The 19,539-nt window shown below is 38.4% G+C and overlaps 1 protein-coding gene across 1 annotated transcript; it reads right to left on the bottom strand.

Annotated features, from left to right (window-relative positions):
- Positions 1-11,561: 11,561 nt before the first annotated feature.
- On the bottom strand, positions 11,562-13,046 carry LOC149841078 (zinc finger protein 8-like). Its single transcript, XM_090003578.1, has one exon. It carries the CDS (start codon positions 12,650-12,652, stop codon positions 11,777-11,779), a length of 876 nt encoding a protein of 291 aa, XP_089859704.1. The 5' UTR covers positions 12,653-13,046; the 3' UTR covers positions 11,562-11,776.
- Positions 13,047-19,539: the final 6,493 nt, after the last annotated feature.

The raw sequence follows: 19,539 nt of genomic DNA, 5'->3' as shown, positions 1-19,539 counted from the left end.
AAAAGATCAGTTAATTCTCAGACTTGATTCTTTTCAATGGATTCTATTTCTTCATCCATAGCCATTTTTCATTCTAATGCTTCATGTGATTTAATAGTATCGGAATATGATAGATTGTCAGTCATTTCATCTAGATCTACTGAATAGCACAACTCTTCAGTTAGATATACATAATAATTATCTAGATAGGATGGAGAAGCTCTAGTCCTCTTATGACTGCTTAAATTTTGAGAAGTAGAGGAGCCTCGATCAGTTGGTTCATTGCCTCACTGATCCACGATTGGTTCATTGTCAAACTATTTATCTTGATAATCAAGATCATCTAGTAAATCAAAGGGATCCTCAATAGGATCACTGGATTCATTGTTAAGTCCTTCTAGTAACTCAACATCTCTACTCTCAATCAGTCTCAACCTTTCATGGTATAATCTATAGCCTTTTGATCCTTTAGGATATCTGATAAAAACACCTCTAACAGATCTATTGTCCAACTTATCCATAGTTGGATCCAAGATCTTAGCAAGTGCTACAGATCCCTATCTCCTAAGATGGTTTAAATCTAGTTTCACACCAGTCCATATTTCATACGGAGTTGTTGGGACAACTTTGTAGGGCACTCTATTTAAGGTATACATTGTTGTATTTATATCTTTACCCCAAAAAAATTTGGGTAATTGTGCTCCTGCCAACATGGTCCTAACCATGTTCAAGAGGGTTTTATTGCACCTCTCCGTAACACCCTTTTGTTGTGGTGTTTTTCGCATGGTTCTTTGCCTGTTAATGCCAAGATCTTTACAGAATTCACATAACTCATTTGAGGTCATTTCTTCTGTCTGACCTAATTATTTCAATATATCTTCCAAGTTGCCTTTTAACTTCACTTTTAAATTCTTTAAATTTCTCAAGAGATTCTGATTTATGTTTAGTCAGGTATAGGTAACCATATTTTGAGGAATCATCAATAAATATTATAAAATATAACATTCTGCTGTAAGTTTGGACTCTGAATGGTCCACAAATATCAGTATGAATTATTTCTAATAATTCTTTAGCACATAAAACATTTGGTGGAAAGGGTTTTCTAGCCATCTTTCCATATATACAAGTTTTACATTTTTCAAAATGTGATTCATTAAATGTAGGAATTATTCCTTGTTGTGCTAAATTTGTCATTTTTTTATGCTTATATGTCCAAGTCTTTTATGTTATGCATTTACATCAATGTTAAAGGCACAATCAATATAAGCAGAAACTGATTCTTTATTATCACACAACTTAAACATACAATGTTCTTTGACAAAGGTTCCTTCAGATAGAACTCTACTATGTTTCTCTATTGTGACTTTCTCAGGTATGAATCTGACTTCAAACCTTTTTCCAGTCAACGCTAGGACAGATACTAAGTTCCTCCTCATCAAAGGTATATAAAGAACTTCATTAAGAAGAATACTTATTCCACCTACATTAAGTCTATAAGACCCGATTCTATGTACATCATAGTAGGTGTTATTTCTCATGTACACCTTGTGTTTTCCTGGACCTAGTTCTTTCATGTTTACAAATTCATCTGTGGTCTTGGCTATGTGTCGGGTTGCTCCAAAATCAATCCACCATCCTGAGAGTTCCTCATTTGCAAAGAGGCATTCCGACATCACGTAGAAAACTACTTTATTACTAGGTCTTCTTTTGTTGTTATGCTTCCCATATTGTCCATTGCTCCTATTGAAGGTCTTTGTCCTACAGTTCCTCGGGATGTGTCTCATCTTTCCACATTTGAAGCACTTTACTTGAGATCCATTTCTCTAAGGCATTCTAAAGTTGGTTCTCTGTCCTTTATTGAACCTGTTGTTTCCTTTTCCTTTAAAGTTATTATTGTTTCTTTTAAAGGGTACTTGATTGTTGAACGAGACATTTTGGGCCATCATGAGTTTTGACTTTTTATCCTTGACCATGTGTTCTTGTTCTATCATCAGTTGGAGAGGTAACTCATTAAGGTTTAGACTTTTAGTATTACCATTGTCTAAGATACAGGCAAACTATTCAAAATTGTTAAGATTTGCATCCTGTCAAGTATCACGTTTCTAGCTATTGCTAAGTCTTTTGCCATGACTAGCACATGGTTTACATGATCTACTACGTTGTCTGACTCTTTCATCTTATATGGGTTGTATTGTTCTAATAGAAGTTGAACATGTAATTCGGATGTAGTGTTATATTTAGACCCAATTGCTTCCAACATTTCATTAGTTGTTTTATAGTCTTCAAAAACTTTAATAAGGTCATCATCCATATATGTTAGTATAATTGTTTTAGCCATAAGATAACCTCTTAGATACTTTTCATATTTTTTTTTCTCCTCCTTTGACCCTTTTTCTCTAGGATTTTCTATTTGTTTGTGTAGTACATATTCCATTCTCTCAAGTATAAGAGTTAAAGGTATTCTCCTTTTCCAGACTGAAAAGTTTGTTCTATTTAACTTATCAGTTTTGACAAGTTCAGAGGCACACACACGGATAGTCATCCTTTTTGGTTTTGTATATTTTATTTTAATTTATAGCAATTTATTTATTTATTATTATTATTTATTTATTTTTTAAGAAAAAAATAGTAAAACATGAATCAGTTTCAGCCTATAAAATGTTACACTAAAAAAAATAAGAATCAATAAATAAAAATAAGAGGTCTTTAGCCAGAATTCTGAAGAAATATTAAGACTAACACAAAAAACCCTATTTCTGAAAAAAATTGAACCTTCTTGGGCTTTAAAATGGAATTTCAGGAAAAAACATAAATTTTCAAAAAATTTCACAGCACGCAAACCTCTTTTAGCAATTTTAAAAAAAAAGTATGAAGGTTAAATTTTTAAAGATTATAACTGCATTTTTAAATAACCCACAAAATGGAAGGGTAGTAAGGTATTTTTGCACCACCAGGGTATAAATGCCCTAAAGTCGACTGATTTTGTTTTTAGTTTCATTTCTCTCTCTTCTCTCGAACATATGCTAGAGAAGTTGAACTCCTCTGTCGAGTTTTCGGCCAGAGGTTCCTACGAAAAGTCCCGTCGAGTGTTTGGGTCGGTACTCCCGGGTTAGATCTATCTCTGAAAAAAAACCCAAGCCAAAACGGTAGCTGAACGTCCGACTTCCAGTGTTTTCCTTTTTCTAGGGTTTCTCAGACAGGATTTTCCGGTATTCTGTTTGTTTTGTTTGCCTTTTCAGGGACGCCGATGGATATCTTCCCTATCGGTCACGATTCTAGGCAAGGAGAGAGAGGGAGAACAACAAAAAAGTCGGTCAAAGACTGGGGCCACTGATAAAGTAGCAGCGGTCGCTAAAAAAATATTCTGGCGAATAGACTAACAAAGGATCATTTTCTCTTTTTTTTTTTTTTTCCGATTTCTGTTTATATTTAGGGTTTCAAGGAGGAGGAATTATGGCAAGATAAACAAGAGAAAAAGAAAGCTAAGTTCCTTATTTTTTAATGTTTCCTCTTTGTGTAATTTTTTATTATTATTTAGACTCGTATTCTTACTATAGGTTGCTACAGATGCAGCAAAAAATAGGCTACTCACCATAGGTATGATTACTACTGCATGCTTTCAGATATATAGGCGCAACACAGAAGGGTCTCTGCTCTTAGAGTCCCTCAAGCGGAAATGCATTCAAGTAGGTACAAAATAAAACAAAATCTTGTGTCTATGTAGATTGCAGTCACAGAAAACATAGGGCTTCCTGAAGCCCGACTAACCTGTCATGCTTTTCCTTGCAGGTTTCGATAGACAGAAGAAGAAGAAGGATGCAACAGACTCCAAAGATTTCAACCTGACTCTGATACCACTGTTGGATGACACAATAGGAGCTCTGATATTGTATCCTCCAAAATCAATGCAGTAGAAAAGAGAGCAGATCAAGAAGGAGAAGAAGATAGGTTAGAATTTTTGAAGGTTTGCTTCGAGAGTCTTACTTTGTGTTTTCAAACATATATTCGACTGCTGAGCATATCTCAATTTATAGATTGCATCTCTCGATTTCCCTTTGGCTCAACCGTTGGCGATAAGCTCAGCGAGAGATTTTAGGGATGGGCAAAACCAAAACCGATAGAGATAAAGATTTCATTTGAAAATCGGTTTTGAAAACTGCCCAAGCATATCCATGAACAGACCCTGTTCGTGGATATGCCGAGATGTGCGGATAATGGCCACACACCCCCAACATATTCTTTCTAGAAGAAGAAAGAACAATGGGTTCCTTTAAACAACTAATTTAATAGTGAGTACTTTTAGACTGCTAATTCGCTTTACTGCTAAGGGTATCTCTGCAAATGATAGGCCATCGTTAATTGGTTTGTATTTTTATGTGACTCACTTCCATTATTTGCTTTAAGGCTTGAAATTCCCTCGGAACAAAACCTCTATAACTCGCAGCCTTTATTGTTTTATAACCTAATGAGTTGTACTTTTTCCTTTTTTCTTTTTTGTTTATTATACGGATAAACCACAACCGGGATCGAAGGCTTGGCTGTGCTGGTCTTAACCTACCGTACTTGTGGTCAATCTTCCAGATGCATAACATTTCATGCCCCCCCTCCCTTTTGAAACTGGTGTTCTCAAGGGGACTCGAAATCGGGGTAGAGAGAGACCTCCCAATCCACGAGCTGGACAACTAATACTGTGCATAATAAGCTATAGAAGTGCTGAAAAAAATGCTGATCATATATAACATGGTAACCAAATACAGTATGCGCCATGTGAGCCATGATGATGAGAGTGATAGTGACAATCAAGCTGGATTAAAATGGGCAATATGGCATCTCTTTTTAAATCTTGGCAGAGCAGTTGATTCATACTCAACCAACTCGGTAGTTTATCAGGTTCCTTATTAGCAATTTCTGCAAGGTGAAACTTTTCATTTGATGTGTCCTAAAGTATAATATTTAAGTAATCGAAGGATTTACCTCAGCATGCTGGAGGATCCAATGGCATCTAAAGTGTCAATTAGTTTCATCACTAATTTATGCAAATGATAATTTTGGATAAATGTCCTTGTTAGCTTGGTGTCCTAAATGAAAAAAAAAGAGGTACTGATGACGGTGCAGTAAAGCTTGCACTTGTCACTAGCTTCATTATTCTACTTTAGACAATCTAAGCATCTGTCTGGGAGCATTAAATGGTTGTGTGCTCGGGTTTCCCCATATCCACAGCTGATTGGGAGTAGTGTGGTATGGCTTCTCCATAATTTCCTGTTCTGGCAGTTTAATTTGGGGATGGACTTGGTAATTGTAACACTACCGCTGCCTTGAATTGAGATGAAAATTTTCATGTGTTGCTAAAATATATTTTCTCAAAATGTAGTATCAAAGAATGAAGTTGCCAAAAACATCTTCTGAATGGCATTGAAATGTGGTTTTGGTGCTGCCAATTCCATTGTCAATGCAGTGTTTTGACAATACCACTGGTTCTAAACATCAGAGAGCATGAAAGAACTAGGGGAAACCACATCGCACCTCAGATTCAAGGCTCTCATATAAACTACATTTCAACACCAATGCACAGGAGGATGTTTTGACAACCCCATTCTCAACACTATATTTTAAAAACAGATTTTGCCAAAGCCATATTTTGGCAACACATGAAAACAGTGCTTCCAGTAAATATTGCAGGGGCTACCAAACAGAGCTTTAAATGTGATTGGAGTAGTTGTTAAGTCTTGTATAATCGCATAAACTCCAAGAATGTATAGCATACCCAGGAACATTAAATTAGAAGGTAATGGTGGGCATGGGGGCCAAAAATCGATGGCCTTAGGCCTAGATATTAATTATGTACTTGGTCAATCTGTAATATACAAAATAGAAAAGAAAAAATGAATTGCTAGTAGTAGAAAACAAATGGGTACGATGCCACTTGTACTGCAATCAATTTGCAGCTATAATTCACGAAAAGCATAAATGTTAAAAAGAATCCGATGGTTGTAACTTGAATACTGACTGACCAAAACTGCCACCACTTTTTGTACGTGGTACAGTTACTCCAATCTAGCCCTCATAATTCAACTGAGAACAGTTGGCTTTATATATATATATATATATATATATATATATATATATATATATATATATATATATATATATATATATATATATATATGTGTGTGTGTGTGTGTGTGAGAGAGAGAGAGTAATGCGCTCCTTTGCCACCTTCTCATTCTGCCCACTCAAAAATCACCATTTTTGGCATTTTTTTATCACATCTAACACCATAGATGTGATCTATAGATTTTTTTAGTGGGAACAGGATTTTGGATCACCGGAATCTGACCTGGTTCTTAGGGTTATATAAAATCAATGGCTATGAAGCTAACAGTTTTTTTCGGTTCATAAAAACATGTTTTTTCATCAAAAAACATGATCCAAGAGTCAGATTCCTACTGCAACGAGCATGCTAAACACATCTAACAGTTCAGATCTATTGTACAACACTTCAAAACTTTGGGGCAAAATGAAAAATGGGACTCTCTCTCTCTCTCTCTCTATATATATATATATATATATATATATATATATATATATATATATATATATATGAGAATGGGGATAGTCCACCTCTTGCCCTCTCCTTCAAAATCTATATGTTAGATATATTTTTTGGCATTTGATCTCGAGCCAAGATCAGGTGCGATCACGTGGCACATTTTGAAGTGTGCCATTGCACCTTATGCCCTTCATCTTTGACCGACAGTCTGCCAGTGGTGGGGCCTAAAAGCAGATGGAGGGCAGCCAAGTGCAAGTACATTCAAAGTGTGCGATGTGATGGGACATGATCCTGGGCTTTGTGATCTTAATGTTGAGAACATATGATTAGACTCTTTAATCAAAGTTTTTCAATGTGTAAGCAAGATTTTATAAAATAAAAAAATTTCACAAATTTTAGAACCCTTGATTCTTTAGATGCTTGTAAAATCCTATCTATACATCAAATCAGCATGCTCCAAAAGGTCTTTTCATATATTTCAACCATGGAGATCACATCCATATGATCATATTTACTAAAAAACACAACGTTATGAAGGGGAGGTCAGTGGTAGACCACTCCTATCTGTACATCAAAACAGCATGCTCTAAAGGTCTCTTCATATATTTTCAACCATGGAGATCACATCCATATGATCATATTTACTAAAAAATACAACGTTTTGAAGGGGATATATATATATAAAGTGAGTGGCACCTTTTCATTAGGTCACTTGTTAGAACCCTAAAAAAAACAAACCATGGCTGCATGTTTTTTTTTACTTGATTTAAACTAGTATACGAATTTATCACAGTTTACACAATAGAAAACTGTATAAGATTAGGCTCTTTTAGTTATCACAAATTACTCAATAGAAAGCATATATTTGGTCATGTTTTTTTAATGCTCAAATGTGTATTTTAGTGAGATAAAACTTTAGTGGCTGATATTGCAAAATATTTAATTTTTTCTTAGAAATCAATTCAATTTATAAGATGCTTTCATAAAAAATTATCATAAACACATTGACCAGTTCAAATCAAGCAAAAAACACCTGTAGCTATAATTTTTGAAGGAGACCCTAATGAGAGAGCTAACAAAAAGGTTGCAGGATGATCATAGTTAGGTCTGGTAAATAAGCTGAACAAACCAAAGTGAGGATGTTCATGCTAAGCTCATTTTTGTGGCAAACCGAGCTCATGGTGAGCCCAAGTTAAATGAGCTGAGCATGAGCTAGTTCATTTATAATAAAAATATACTTTTCAAAATTGAAAACAATAAAGTTCAATCATACTTTAAACCTATTGTTCAGTGAAGCGCAAACTGACCCATTTACAAAATAAATACATTGTTTCAAACCTACAAATTAATAATAGGATTAGGATTCTAAACTTTTTCTATGAAGCCAAATACTTCAAATATCCATGTTTTGTGATATAAATTTATGTAAAATATATTTATTAGTAGTTAACAAGCCTATACGAGCCAAGCCAAGTCGAATACGACCTAATGCCACGTTCAGCTTGCCAAGCCTATTTTATGAGTTTACGAGCCACAAGCTAATCCACAGGTGGTTAATGTCATATATAAATATATAGTGATTGGTAGCTGCACAACCCTTAGGCGAGCAGCTATCAATGGAATGATCGTGGCCGTTCATCACAAGGTGAGATGGATGACCACTGTCCAAAAAACGCGAAAAAGATGCTACAATGCATTGTTTGTGCATTTTAGCACCTTTAGCAGTGCTTTAAAGCGTCACTAAACATCTTTTTACAAAAGACATACACATCCCATAGGCTTGAATAGTGTCATTTTAAAGCGTCACTAAAGGTCCCAGCTCACATAACTAGGACCTTTAGTGGCGTTTTAAAAGCATTACTAATGCTTAAAACTTGCATTTTGCTAAGCTTTTTGTGTGCTTAAATCATCACATGTTTGTTCCAAAGTAACTGCACACCTAAGGGTTGCGCAGCTATATATATATATATAATCTTAGGTAAATATTCATATGTGGGCTTCAATGTTATAATTTTAATGTTAAAGAACAATTGCTTGTTTCGCTGGAAAAAGAGCTAACCTCAAAATGATAAATTTAGTGGTACAATTGGACATCACCTTCTGCGCTAAACTAGTCTGGCCAAACCAAGATATTTCTTGGATTGGGGAACGATTTATTTGCAGCTGAGTAATTCTGATTTATGTACCTTTTGACCTGTGCTCATAGTATGTGTATCTGATCTAGTATAGAGTCTATAGACGACTCCTCATCGTTTATGCTGTCTTCTGTATATTAATAAAGTCTTCTTTTATCCTCAAAAAACAACTTTGCATTTAGTGTTAACTTCCACCGACTCCATGTACTTGTCTAATGACATTTCCAACCTGTTACGGTTAAAAGATGAGAGATGGAAATGTCGGCATCATTCATAATGGCCAATTCTTTAATCCTTTAAGTCTGCACATACAAACTCTACACGCAGCTGCTTCCACCTTTCTGTCCTTTGTGTCATGAAAGCATTAACTTATCCTGGCATCACTTCCAGTCCATTATCCCTTTCTTTGTTACTACCCATTAACATTAACAAAAAGTTCATCATGTAGCATATATATCATTGAGAGCATTTATAATATTAACTGGAAATATGTGAATTGGAGTATGAACCCAGATTTTCATGAGATTTTTTTTCTTTAAATTTCACTGTTTCATGTGATCTAGATGTTTGGTTTTATAGAAACATACTCTTAGATTGTTCGATTAAAATGCATAAAAAGGATCTTTTAAGCCTTAAAAATCAATGGCACAAAATTTTTGTAAATATTCAAGCATCCAAAAATCATATTTTTTATTAAAAATGCATAATCCAACAGTCGATTCCTAGTAAATGGACAATGTTGAAAGCATTTGCAGAGTTGGATTTGTAAAAAAAGTCTCAAAATGCCTAGTTCGCACTACGGTTCACATATTTCAGTTAACATATTTTATTGACCTTATATATGGTCACAAGAATATGCTAACTAGAAATATGTGAATTGGAGTATGAACCTCAATTTTCATGTTTTTATTTTTTTCTTAAATTTTACTGTGCATATGTGATCTAAATGTTGGTTTTTATAGAAACAGGCTCTTGGATCATCTGATTATGATGCATAAAAAGGATCTTTTAAGGCTTGAAAATTAACGACTCAATATTTTCGTAAATATTCAAGTATCAAAAAATTATATTTTTCATCAAAAATACATGATCCAATAGATGATTCCTAGCAAATGGACCATGCAGAATGCATATGTAGGGTTGGATTTACAAAACAATTGTCAGAAATGCCTAGTTCACAATCTAGTTCACATATTTCATGTTAACATATTCTAGTGACCCTACATATGGGCCACTAGAATATATTGAATAGAATTATCTGAAATGGAGTATGAACCAAGATTTTCATCATACACGTGATCTAGATTCTTGATCTTATAAAAACAGGCTCTTGAATCATTCAAGCACGATCTATAAGAAGGATTTTTTAAAGCATGAAAATCAATTGCTCAATTTTTATATATTCAGGCATCCAAAAATCACATCTTTTCATTAAAAATACATGATCCAACAGTCGATGGCCTATATATATATAGTTTGTAGGTCATAAACACTTGTCTCATAAACCATCTTAAATGACTTAAAAGCATATGAACTAGTGTTTACTTCATCTTAACTTAGGGATGCTAGTCTTAATCTACTTAGTAGAAGACATGCTTTAAATGATGCACTTTTCACGTTTAGATGTGTTTATATAAGAATAAAAAGTCAAGGGCACCTATCAAACTAAAATTCGATGATGAAAAAAAAACAAACTTTATGAAGAGCACATTTTATTTTAGTAAATAAACAAGGATAAATACACCTACAAGTTTAGATTAAGCAGAAAATACATGTAACCTATTTCACAGTGATTTGTGGACTCGAGGAGATTCAGACTCGACTTGAAAGTTCAATTTTTTTTCTTTCAGACAGTTTTTTTTAATTTTAATTAATAAAAACTATTTTTATTTTTGAACATTAAAAAATGACTTTTATTAAAATTAAATTTAAAAGTTATAAAATATTATTAAAATATTAAAATAATATCATACATATCGATACTTGTGTCAGTGGCATGTCACTGTGACATAGCATGTTGTAACTATGGTTTTTAAAAGTGTCTAGGACATTTAAGACACAAATTATTGGCTACTAATCTCTCTCTCTCTCTCTCTCTCTCTCTCTCTCTCTCTCTCTCTATATATATATATATATATATATATATGGTGGTTTTGTACCATGATATCATACAGTGGTACAAACTTTTGTTTGCATATATCTGTCCACTAAATGGCAAATCTAACCAAATGGATGTGTTCAGAATGATTTATTTCAGACGGTTTTATCATGTTTAATATGTTCTAATATTTCAGTTTTGAGGCAGTAAAAATCAACAGCTCATAATTTATGAAAAATAAGGGTGGTTTAAAAATGGCATAAAACATCATATTTTAGTTAACCCTGACACATGAAAGTAATAATTTGCATATGCTAAACATGATCAACTGGTTAGGTTTTGCGTTTGGAGCTTGGATCTATGTAAATGAAGTGTATATAACTATAAGCTATGGTCGTACAGTATATATATAAATAGGGAGAAAGAGAGAGAGAGGGGACATGTGCCTAACCATGGATGGAGCTGTACTTGTCCTTTCTCATCCGCGTCTGAGTTTAGATAACGAAGAATATTTTTGTTACCAAAACTACATGAGCACTAGATCCCATGGTGAACAACTACGTGGTGGTTTTGGAAGGGGTCAATGCAATAAAACCGAATCATGAACAATAAATCAGCAACGCGGCCTAATAAGGGCACGCTTTTATGGGTGAAGTTCACGAAATTCCCATATTTAGCAAATCGCAAACCATCAAACCAGAAACAATAAAGAAAGAAGTAGATGCGATGCAGGAATTAAAATCACACAAGAAAACTGGTTTGCTTTCGTTAGAAAAGATGAGATTGGCAGACCAAAAAAAGCAAAAGAAACTCGTAGTTTGTTAATTCAGTTCTCAAATAGCGAGGTGGAGGAGTACGTACACCCTCTTCCCCTTCTCACCAACACGTGTCTCTTGCCATGAGAGAGAGAGAGAGGAACAAGTGCAGAGGTGAAGGTTAAGAAAAGAAAACAATGTGTGATCAATTGGGTGAAATTGAGAGGCAGATTCTTACATCTTAACCAAGAAAGAGACGTTACAGATGTAGATCAAGACTCACATTGTCCTTCCCCGATGATGTGTGCTCGGTCTGGCGCCCGAGCCTAGGCTCTTGAGCTGGGCCGGAGTCCTCTGATGCGAACAACTGCAGAGGGAGGGGTGTGTGGTGAAACCCTTCATGGGTATGACTGTGTTGAACCAAGGGGAATCTCCAAAGGGGCTGCAGAGGGCTCCCATTAATCGTTTGAGGCATGTTGGGCAGCCATGAATAGGAAGAAGGCTCGAACCCACCTAAGACGGCGCGGTTTATGCCCGGGTAACGTTCGTGTTGGTGATAATTCATGAGGCCATACACTGGACCCAGGTTTGAACCAACCGAGCCGGTGTGCGCCATGGCCGACTGCAGGTGCACCCTCTTCGCGTGCTGCCTCTCTCTCTTGTGTGCATTCTGATGTCCTCCTAATGCCTGCGAAGTGGGGAAATTCCTACAGCAATAATGGCACTCGAATTTCCTACTCCCACTAGCACCACTATTGCCAGCAGCAGCACCAACACCACGATTAGCAGTACTGCTATTATTATTGTTAGTATTATTACTACTGTTATTTCCATCCTCCAACTCTTTGTTATTCTCTTCACAAACAGTCTCATCCGAACCTTCCTCCTCTACAGAACTGCCATGGCTCGGCTTCTTCTCACTGAATTCTATACCGAACAGCCGAATGGCCTTTTCTTTCTTGTTGCTGCTGCTACTGTTGTTGTTGTTGCTATTGTCGTCAGCCAAGACCCCAGATCGGATAAAGGGTAGCTGAGAAAACGAATCTACAGAAGCCGGGATGCCACCAGGCCCGGCGCCGATGCTGGAAGATTGGAAATTCATGTGGGTGTTCTCAGCAAAAGAGATGCCGGCCATGAGAAGTCGTGACGGAGTCTCTGAGATTGAAAGACAAGACGGGGATACAAGAAGACGAGTAGTAGTAGTACGTGGAGGTATCAAGGAGCATTCTTTTTGGTATCAGCTGAGTGAAGAGGGTTCCTCGACATTTCTGACCCTTCTGTGCAACCGTTCTGACATATTAGCATTCCTTATCAAAGTACCCTTTCTTTCATCATCCATGCCTCAACAGAGAGAGAGTCTCTTTAGGAAAAGAATGACCCATCAGTCGAACAAAGATATAGGGGGGAGAGAGAGAGAGAGAAGGCGGTGATTGATCATTCAGATTAAGATAAATATAGATAAAAAGACGGGCTTTGAGAGAGGTACACTGATGGCATCAAAGGGAGTCGTGGTGGTGGTGTTTGCATTCAAGGGTACTCGCTTTCGGGTCTTTGGCCTCTTTTACATCCATCTGTACCTGTTCAGACTTTGAGTTGCAGTGGCCACCTGCTGCCTTTCTTGTGGTCCAGACTACTCAATGGACCCACCAATAACACCAAAGGGAGTGAATAATCACCTTCCAACACAAAGTACGTTTGGCCACTCCTCGTCCCCTCCTTTTTACAGACATAACCTTTGCTTTATTCATAATTTACGAAAACAAATTGTTTATATCGGGTTATTATCACGTAAATATCACAATAAAAACATGATATTTTCAAAACATCGGCGGTATTTGTCGCATAAACCGACAGTATGAATATCGGTATCGGCCATGTATCGTTTGGCCAATGATACAGGTGAATCGGCCAATAGCGATACTCGTGAACCGTTTTGAATTGGCCAAAAAACATAAATTAAAAAATATTACATGTCAATCAGAACGTGACACATGTCAAAGTGATTAAAATAATAATAAATAATATTAAAAAATAATTGTAAGTATTTTTTATATTTATTAAAAATAACTGAGTCAGGAGTGAAGCATATTGACTTGTTGCCCGATACACATCGATACTGACAACATTGACTGAAACCTGCCTCAGTGCATAGCCCGTCCCCCGCACAGACCCACCATTGGATCAGGTATAGGACCGTATGGACTGACATGACTTGGTAGGCCACACTTGCTCCAGCCTTTATTTAACTAAAACTGAAAACGTAGATCAGGAGGATCAAAAAGTTTGACCAATCATTTCTTCTTCTATTGTTTATTTGAATTAAGAAAGAGTTCGCCCAGTTGACAATAAAGATTGGGTGTTTGCTGGCCTGCATCCCTAACCAAAGACCAAGCAGTGAGTTGGTGTTATGTTAACAGGGATAAGGGTCAGGTCATCAGCTTCATTTACTATACTAATATCTTTTATCCTGTCAGATTTATCGAGTTCGTTCCATGTTCATATGGATCAAGAAGGGGAACACGAACCTTGTGATATGTTGGAAATCTCTTATGATAATCATCAGATTTTGATGCTCAATGGCACGGGGATTATATTGCCCTGCCTTTTCATGAACTACAGGATTCTCATTGAATGAGAAGCAGCAGTTAGTGTGGTAAATAGGGTAAATGGTCAAAGAATGGGAAAAGTACCATTGGGTTGTGGTCATTGCACAAAGGTTCCATCTCACATTTTTTTGTGTTAAGAGAAGTAAATTATATTAAAATGGTTCCATCTCACATTGATTATAGCTTCTTTAAATATAATAAGAATGGCCATATCCTCAATAGATAGATACCTTAAGATTTAGCCTTTATCAAGAAGACACTGATTAGTGGCACCTGCTCATTAGTATATTCTTCTTCTTTAAAAAACAAAAGTAATAAATGATAAACTGATAGGATCATGAACTCGGTTGATTATCCTGATAAAGCATCTCATTAAGATCTCTCATAATAAACCCTTGCACGGTTATCCGATTGGTTAGGGCAAGCGTTGGGATGTAATGAAGGCAGAAGCCTTGGACATCACGAGTTCGATTCCTTCTGAATGCAAACCTGAAACAGGTATGAAGCAGCACTATGGGGGCTAATCCACTCTTCCAGGTTTACTAACCTAGCGGATTGCTGATCATCATAGAAAAGGGTCCTCATATCAAGATTAGGAAGCCGACAACAACCTAAAAGGCTAAGACCAGGGGCCAAGGGTACATTAGTCCAACAGCAAGGAGACCCCTCGAAAGGACTTGATGACAATTATAACAAAAGGCTGGATGGATGTATTAGTCATTGTCAGGGGAGAAGGCAACTTGGTGTTATCCCATTTTTATTACTTTTCGCTGTTCTCAAGGTTTTATTTCAATAAAAGAAAAAGTGGAAAAAAATGCGGTAGGTGCAGTGATGCCCTTTCCTTTTTCATTTTTTCCTTCATCATAAAAGAGAAAAAAAAATAATAGAACTTTTCTTTTCAGTTATTGCATTTTTAGATGGTGAGTGTAATTTGGGTCTGTGGGGATTTGCATGAGTTTTAGTTGATATAGTAATTTAATGATTTTTGAGGGGTCTGAGTGGCCACCTCTGGAACACAAATTGCTTTATCGGTGCATGCTTCACCCGTTTTGCCATTATTCCCCCCTAACTGTACACATACATCTCCATAATTCTACGAGTTGATACTCATAGACAAGTCGCTTTCCGCCCCCATCTACCACAAGCCCCTCCCCCCTTTGGCTTGTATGACATATATGGAGTAGGACATGTTGCCTTTACCATCCTAAAATGACCTCCTTACCATGCCATTAAATCATCTACCCCACACATCCAACACGTAGAAACAGCCTTCTGCCTTCACAACAACTACTACTCATTCAAGCAAACTCTACCTTCATAATTAAAGGCAAATGGGGACCATTTCCTAAAGTCCGATCAGACCTGGCTTTAGGAGTGTCCCCTTCTTACCTCTCCTAGAAGCTGTCAGCATCTCACAAAACCCTAATTCCCCACTTGGAGACGCTAGCCTGAATATGGCACCATTCGTTTCATTTTATTTAGCTCACTCGTTCATTCATTCCTCATGCATCTTAATTGTCCCTTCACGTGGGTGGTCGTGTCAATCCACATTTTCTTGCAGGACTAGGTGGCTTGACACCGAAGTTTGTAGTAGAGTCGGCTTCGTGCTAGCGAGAGTAGATCAGGTCATATATATATATATATATATATATATATATATAAATAAATGATCAATGACTATATTTAACTCTTTGCTACACACCTCACTTGGGAATTATCAGATATCAAAGTGGACCCATGCACATTTGACACAGGAGCGAGTTGTTAGGGTTCATTTGGATCCATCTTAAATATTTGTGTTTTTTCTTTAATTATTTTAGTTTGATATTGGTTTTTAGATCTTGTTCAGATTTTAGTTGAGTTTCGGATCCATCTCAGATCCGTATTAGGATTAGGGTTTTTCTTGAGTTTGATATATATATATATAGTGTGTGTGTGTGTGTGCGTGTGGAGAGGAGGGAGAGAGCTAGATGAATAATTATAAGTGATTTTAGTTTATTTTCTTGCAATTTTCTGTTATTTTTCATATTTTTCTAGTTTCTTTATTTTCGTAGCTACGATAAGGTATCAATTATTGCAGGGTTCAGGAGCGATCCTCCTGCCCTTTGTGTCAAATTGGTATCCGAGCTTTGATTGCTCTCCTCAATCTTCACTTTTTTGCAAAGTTTGATGGAGAATCCTAGCATGATAAAGAGGATAGTTTGCTTAGATATATTTGATCGAACATTTTGAGAGAACAATTCAATCAGATTAAATATTCGTCAAAGGATCTCAACTTGTGGCACAGGCTATGATTGTCACGGGCCTATTTCCTTCAATGGGCCAGCGCGGCGCGACGGTCCTTCCCACCGCCGCAAGCCTACTTGTCAGCTCGCTTGCCAATCGCGGAAGCGTGTAATTAAAGTGCAAAAGAGCAAGAGAGAATAGAGGGAGAGAAATTGCAATCACAAGAAGCAATCACGAGGGTGAACAAAAGAAAGCTCAACGCATTTACTTCATTCACAATTTTGCCCGAAGGCTATTACAGTTCAAGTATACGGGCTGCCCCTTCGGGGTATTGATTCACCTGAACCGGGCAGCTTACATCAGACTCAACAAAAGCAAAACAGACTCTAAGCGCAACTGTACATTGTAAGTCGCAAGGGAACATGCTCCCCCCTTCAAATCATGCACTGTCCTCGGTGCCATCTGTTTCGTGGTAAACCCTGACTTCAGTCGGGTAGCGGTTGTTCATTCGAAATGTAGGCTCTCACGTTGGTTCCGATGTTTCCTCCCACTGCACCAAGTATTTCTTCGTTTGTCCCAAGTAGTTGACCTTGTGGCGAAGGATCTGACTGAGGTGTTTCTCGGCCCGTTGTGCTGCTGGGGCCCTCTGCATGATGGGAGCGCGTTGTGGCACACTGTGTTCTGGGTCTCCATCATCTGGATGGAACTGCTTGAGGTTGCACACGTGGAACACCGGGTGCACCTTGAAGTCTGGGGGCAACTCCAGCTTGTATGCCAGCTTGCCCACCTTATTTGTGATGGTGAAGGGTCCTTCATACTTTCTGAGTAGTCCGCGGTGCCGCCCGCGGAAGATGCCTGTGCGACCAGGATATAACTTCACCAACACTTGGTCCCCAACTTGGAACCCTGCGGGCCGACGATGTTTGTCCGCCCACTTCTTCATTCTCTTTGCCGCTTTGTGTAAGAATGCCTTCGCTAACTCATTTTGCTCGTGTCAGTCGCGAACAAACTGATAGGCGAATGATGGCCTTCACTTTTCTTGTGTGGCAAGAGTGTGCGGGGTCAGTGGCTGCTGCCCTGTGGCTATCTCGAACGGACTGTGGCATGAAGACTCGCTCTTCTGCAGATTATAACAAAACTGTGTCACATCAAGGAACTTCACCCAATTTTTTTTATTGGCACTAACAAAGTGCCTAAGGTACTGCTCCAGTATCCCATTGATCCGCTCTGTCTGCCCATCTGTCTACAGATGGAAGCTTGTTGAAAACAACAACTCAGAGCCAAGTAGCCGAAATACTTCACGCCAGAACTTGCCCGTGAAGCGAGCATCGCGATCACTCACAATGCTCTTTGGTATGCCCCAATGCTTCACCACATGCTTTACGAACAACTCCGCAGTCTTCTCTGCAGGGCACTCTTTGGAAGTTGGGATGAACGTGGCATACTTTGAGAAACAATCCACCACAACCAAAATAGAACCGAGGCCCTCTACCTTCGACAGACTAACAATAAAGTCCATGAAGATGCTATCCCAAGGACGTTCTGGAATTGGTAGAGGCTCAAGGAGACCGGCAGCCTTCTGGTTTGTCTCCTTATCTTGCTGGCAGATGAGGCATGTCCGCACATACCCCTCAACGTCGTCTCTCATCTGCGGCCAATAGTAGCCGCACTCAAGGAGTGCTAAGGTCTGCTCCTGACCAGGATGGTCGGCCCATAGTGTATCATGGCACTCCTTGAGTAGCTCTCAGCGAAGGCTTCCCCACCGTGGTACAAAGATGCATCCTCCTTTTGTTAGGAGGAGGCCATCCTGTAGCCAAAATCGCTGAGTCTTCCCTGCCTGCGCTAGAAAAACAAGGTGTTGTGCAGTCGGATTCTGCTGCATACCCTCGCGGATGCGGCTCAACAATGCACCCTCCAAATGCACTTCAAAAGACTCCGCGGGCGCAGCTGCCAGTTCAGCCCTACGGCTCAGAGCATCCGCCACAACATTGGTTTTTCCAACCTTGTACTCCAAGGCAAAGTCGAACTCAGCCAAAAACATCTGCCATCGAGCTTGTTTAGACGTCAACTTCTTTTGTGTCTGAAAATAGCTCATGACCACATTATCCGTCTTGACGACGAACTCAGCACCCAAAAGGTAGTGCCGCTAGGTCCTGAGGCAATACATAATGGCAGTCATCTCACGTTCGTGCACTGTGTAACGCCTCTCTGCATCCTTCAGCTTGCGACTCTCATATGTGATCAGATGACGATCTTGCATAATAACTCCGCCAATGGCAAAGTCTGAGGCATCAATGTGGACTTCAAAGGGTCTCGAATGATCAGGCAGTCACAGCACTGGCTCCCTCACTAAGACTTTCTTCAAGCCATCGAAGGCATCTTGGCATGCTCCTGTCCAGAGTCATACCCGATTCTTCTTTAACAAATCTATGAGGGGCGCAACAATGAAGGAATAACCTTCGATGAAACACCGATAATAGTTTGCCAAACCGAGGAATGACCGCAATTCTGACACTTTGCTTGGCGGAACCCATTCCTGGATGGCCTTTATCTTTTGCCCATTCATACGCAGCACACCACGCCCCACAACGTGGCCAAGGAAGCTGATCTCCTCCTGCCCGAAGAGACACTTCTCTCGTTTGACACAGAGGTCATTCTCCTTCAGCACCTGAAACACTGTTCGCAAGTGCTCGACATGTTCCTCTATGCTGTTGTTGTAGATCACGATATCATCCAGGTAGACTACCACAAACTTGTCTAAGTAAGGGTAGAAGATCTGGTTCATTAAAGTCGTGAACGTGGCTGGAGCATTTGTCAACCCGAATGACATTACTAGAAATTCGTAAGCACCATAGCGGGTGACGCAAGTTATTTTCGGCTCATCACCTTAGGCAATCCTCACCTGCCAGTAACCCGATCGCAGATCTAGCTTGGAAAAGATATGGGCACTGCCTAGCTGATCGAACAAGTCCGCTATCAATGACAATGGGTACTTGTTCTTCACCATGACCTTGTTCAAGGCACGGTAATCCACACATAACCGTTTAGAGTCATCATGTTTCATTTGGAAAAGGACCGGGGCACCAAATGGGGCTTTTGATGGACGAACAATGTCTGCGTCCAACATCTCGTCTAGCTGCCTACGTAGCTCCTTCAGCTCAGCTGACCCTATACGGTATGGAACCATTGC

Source organism: Nuphar pumila, chromosome 4, assembly GCF_984573655.1.
Source record: "Nuphar pumila chromosome 4, dmNupPumi1.hap1.1, whole genome shotgun sequence".
NCBI lineage: Eukaryota > Viridiplantae > Streptophyta > Magnoliopsida > Nymphaeales > Nymphaeaceae > Nuphar > Nuphar pumila.
Note: the sequence above shows the minus strand (reverse complement) of the source record. Positions and strands in the feature narration are given on the sequence as shown.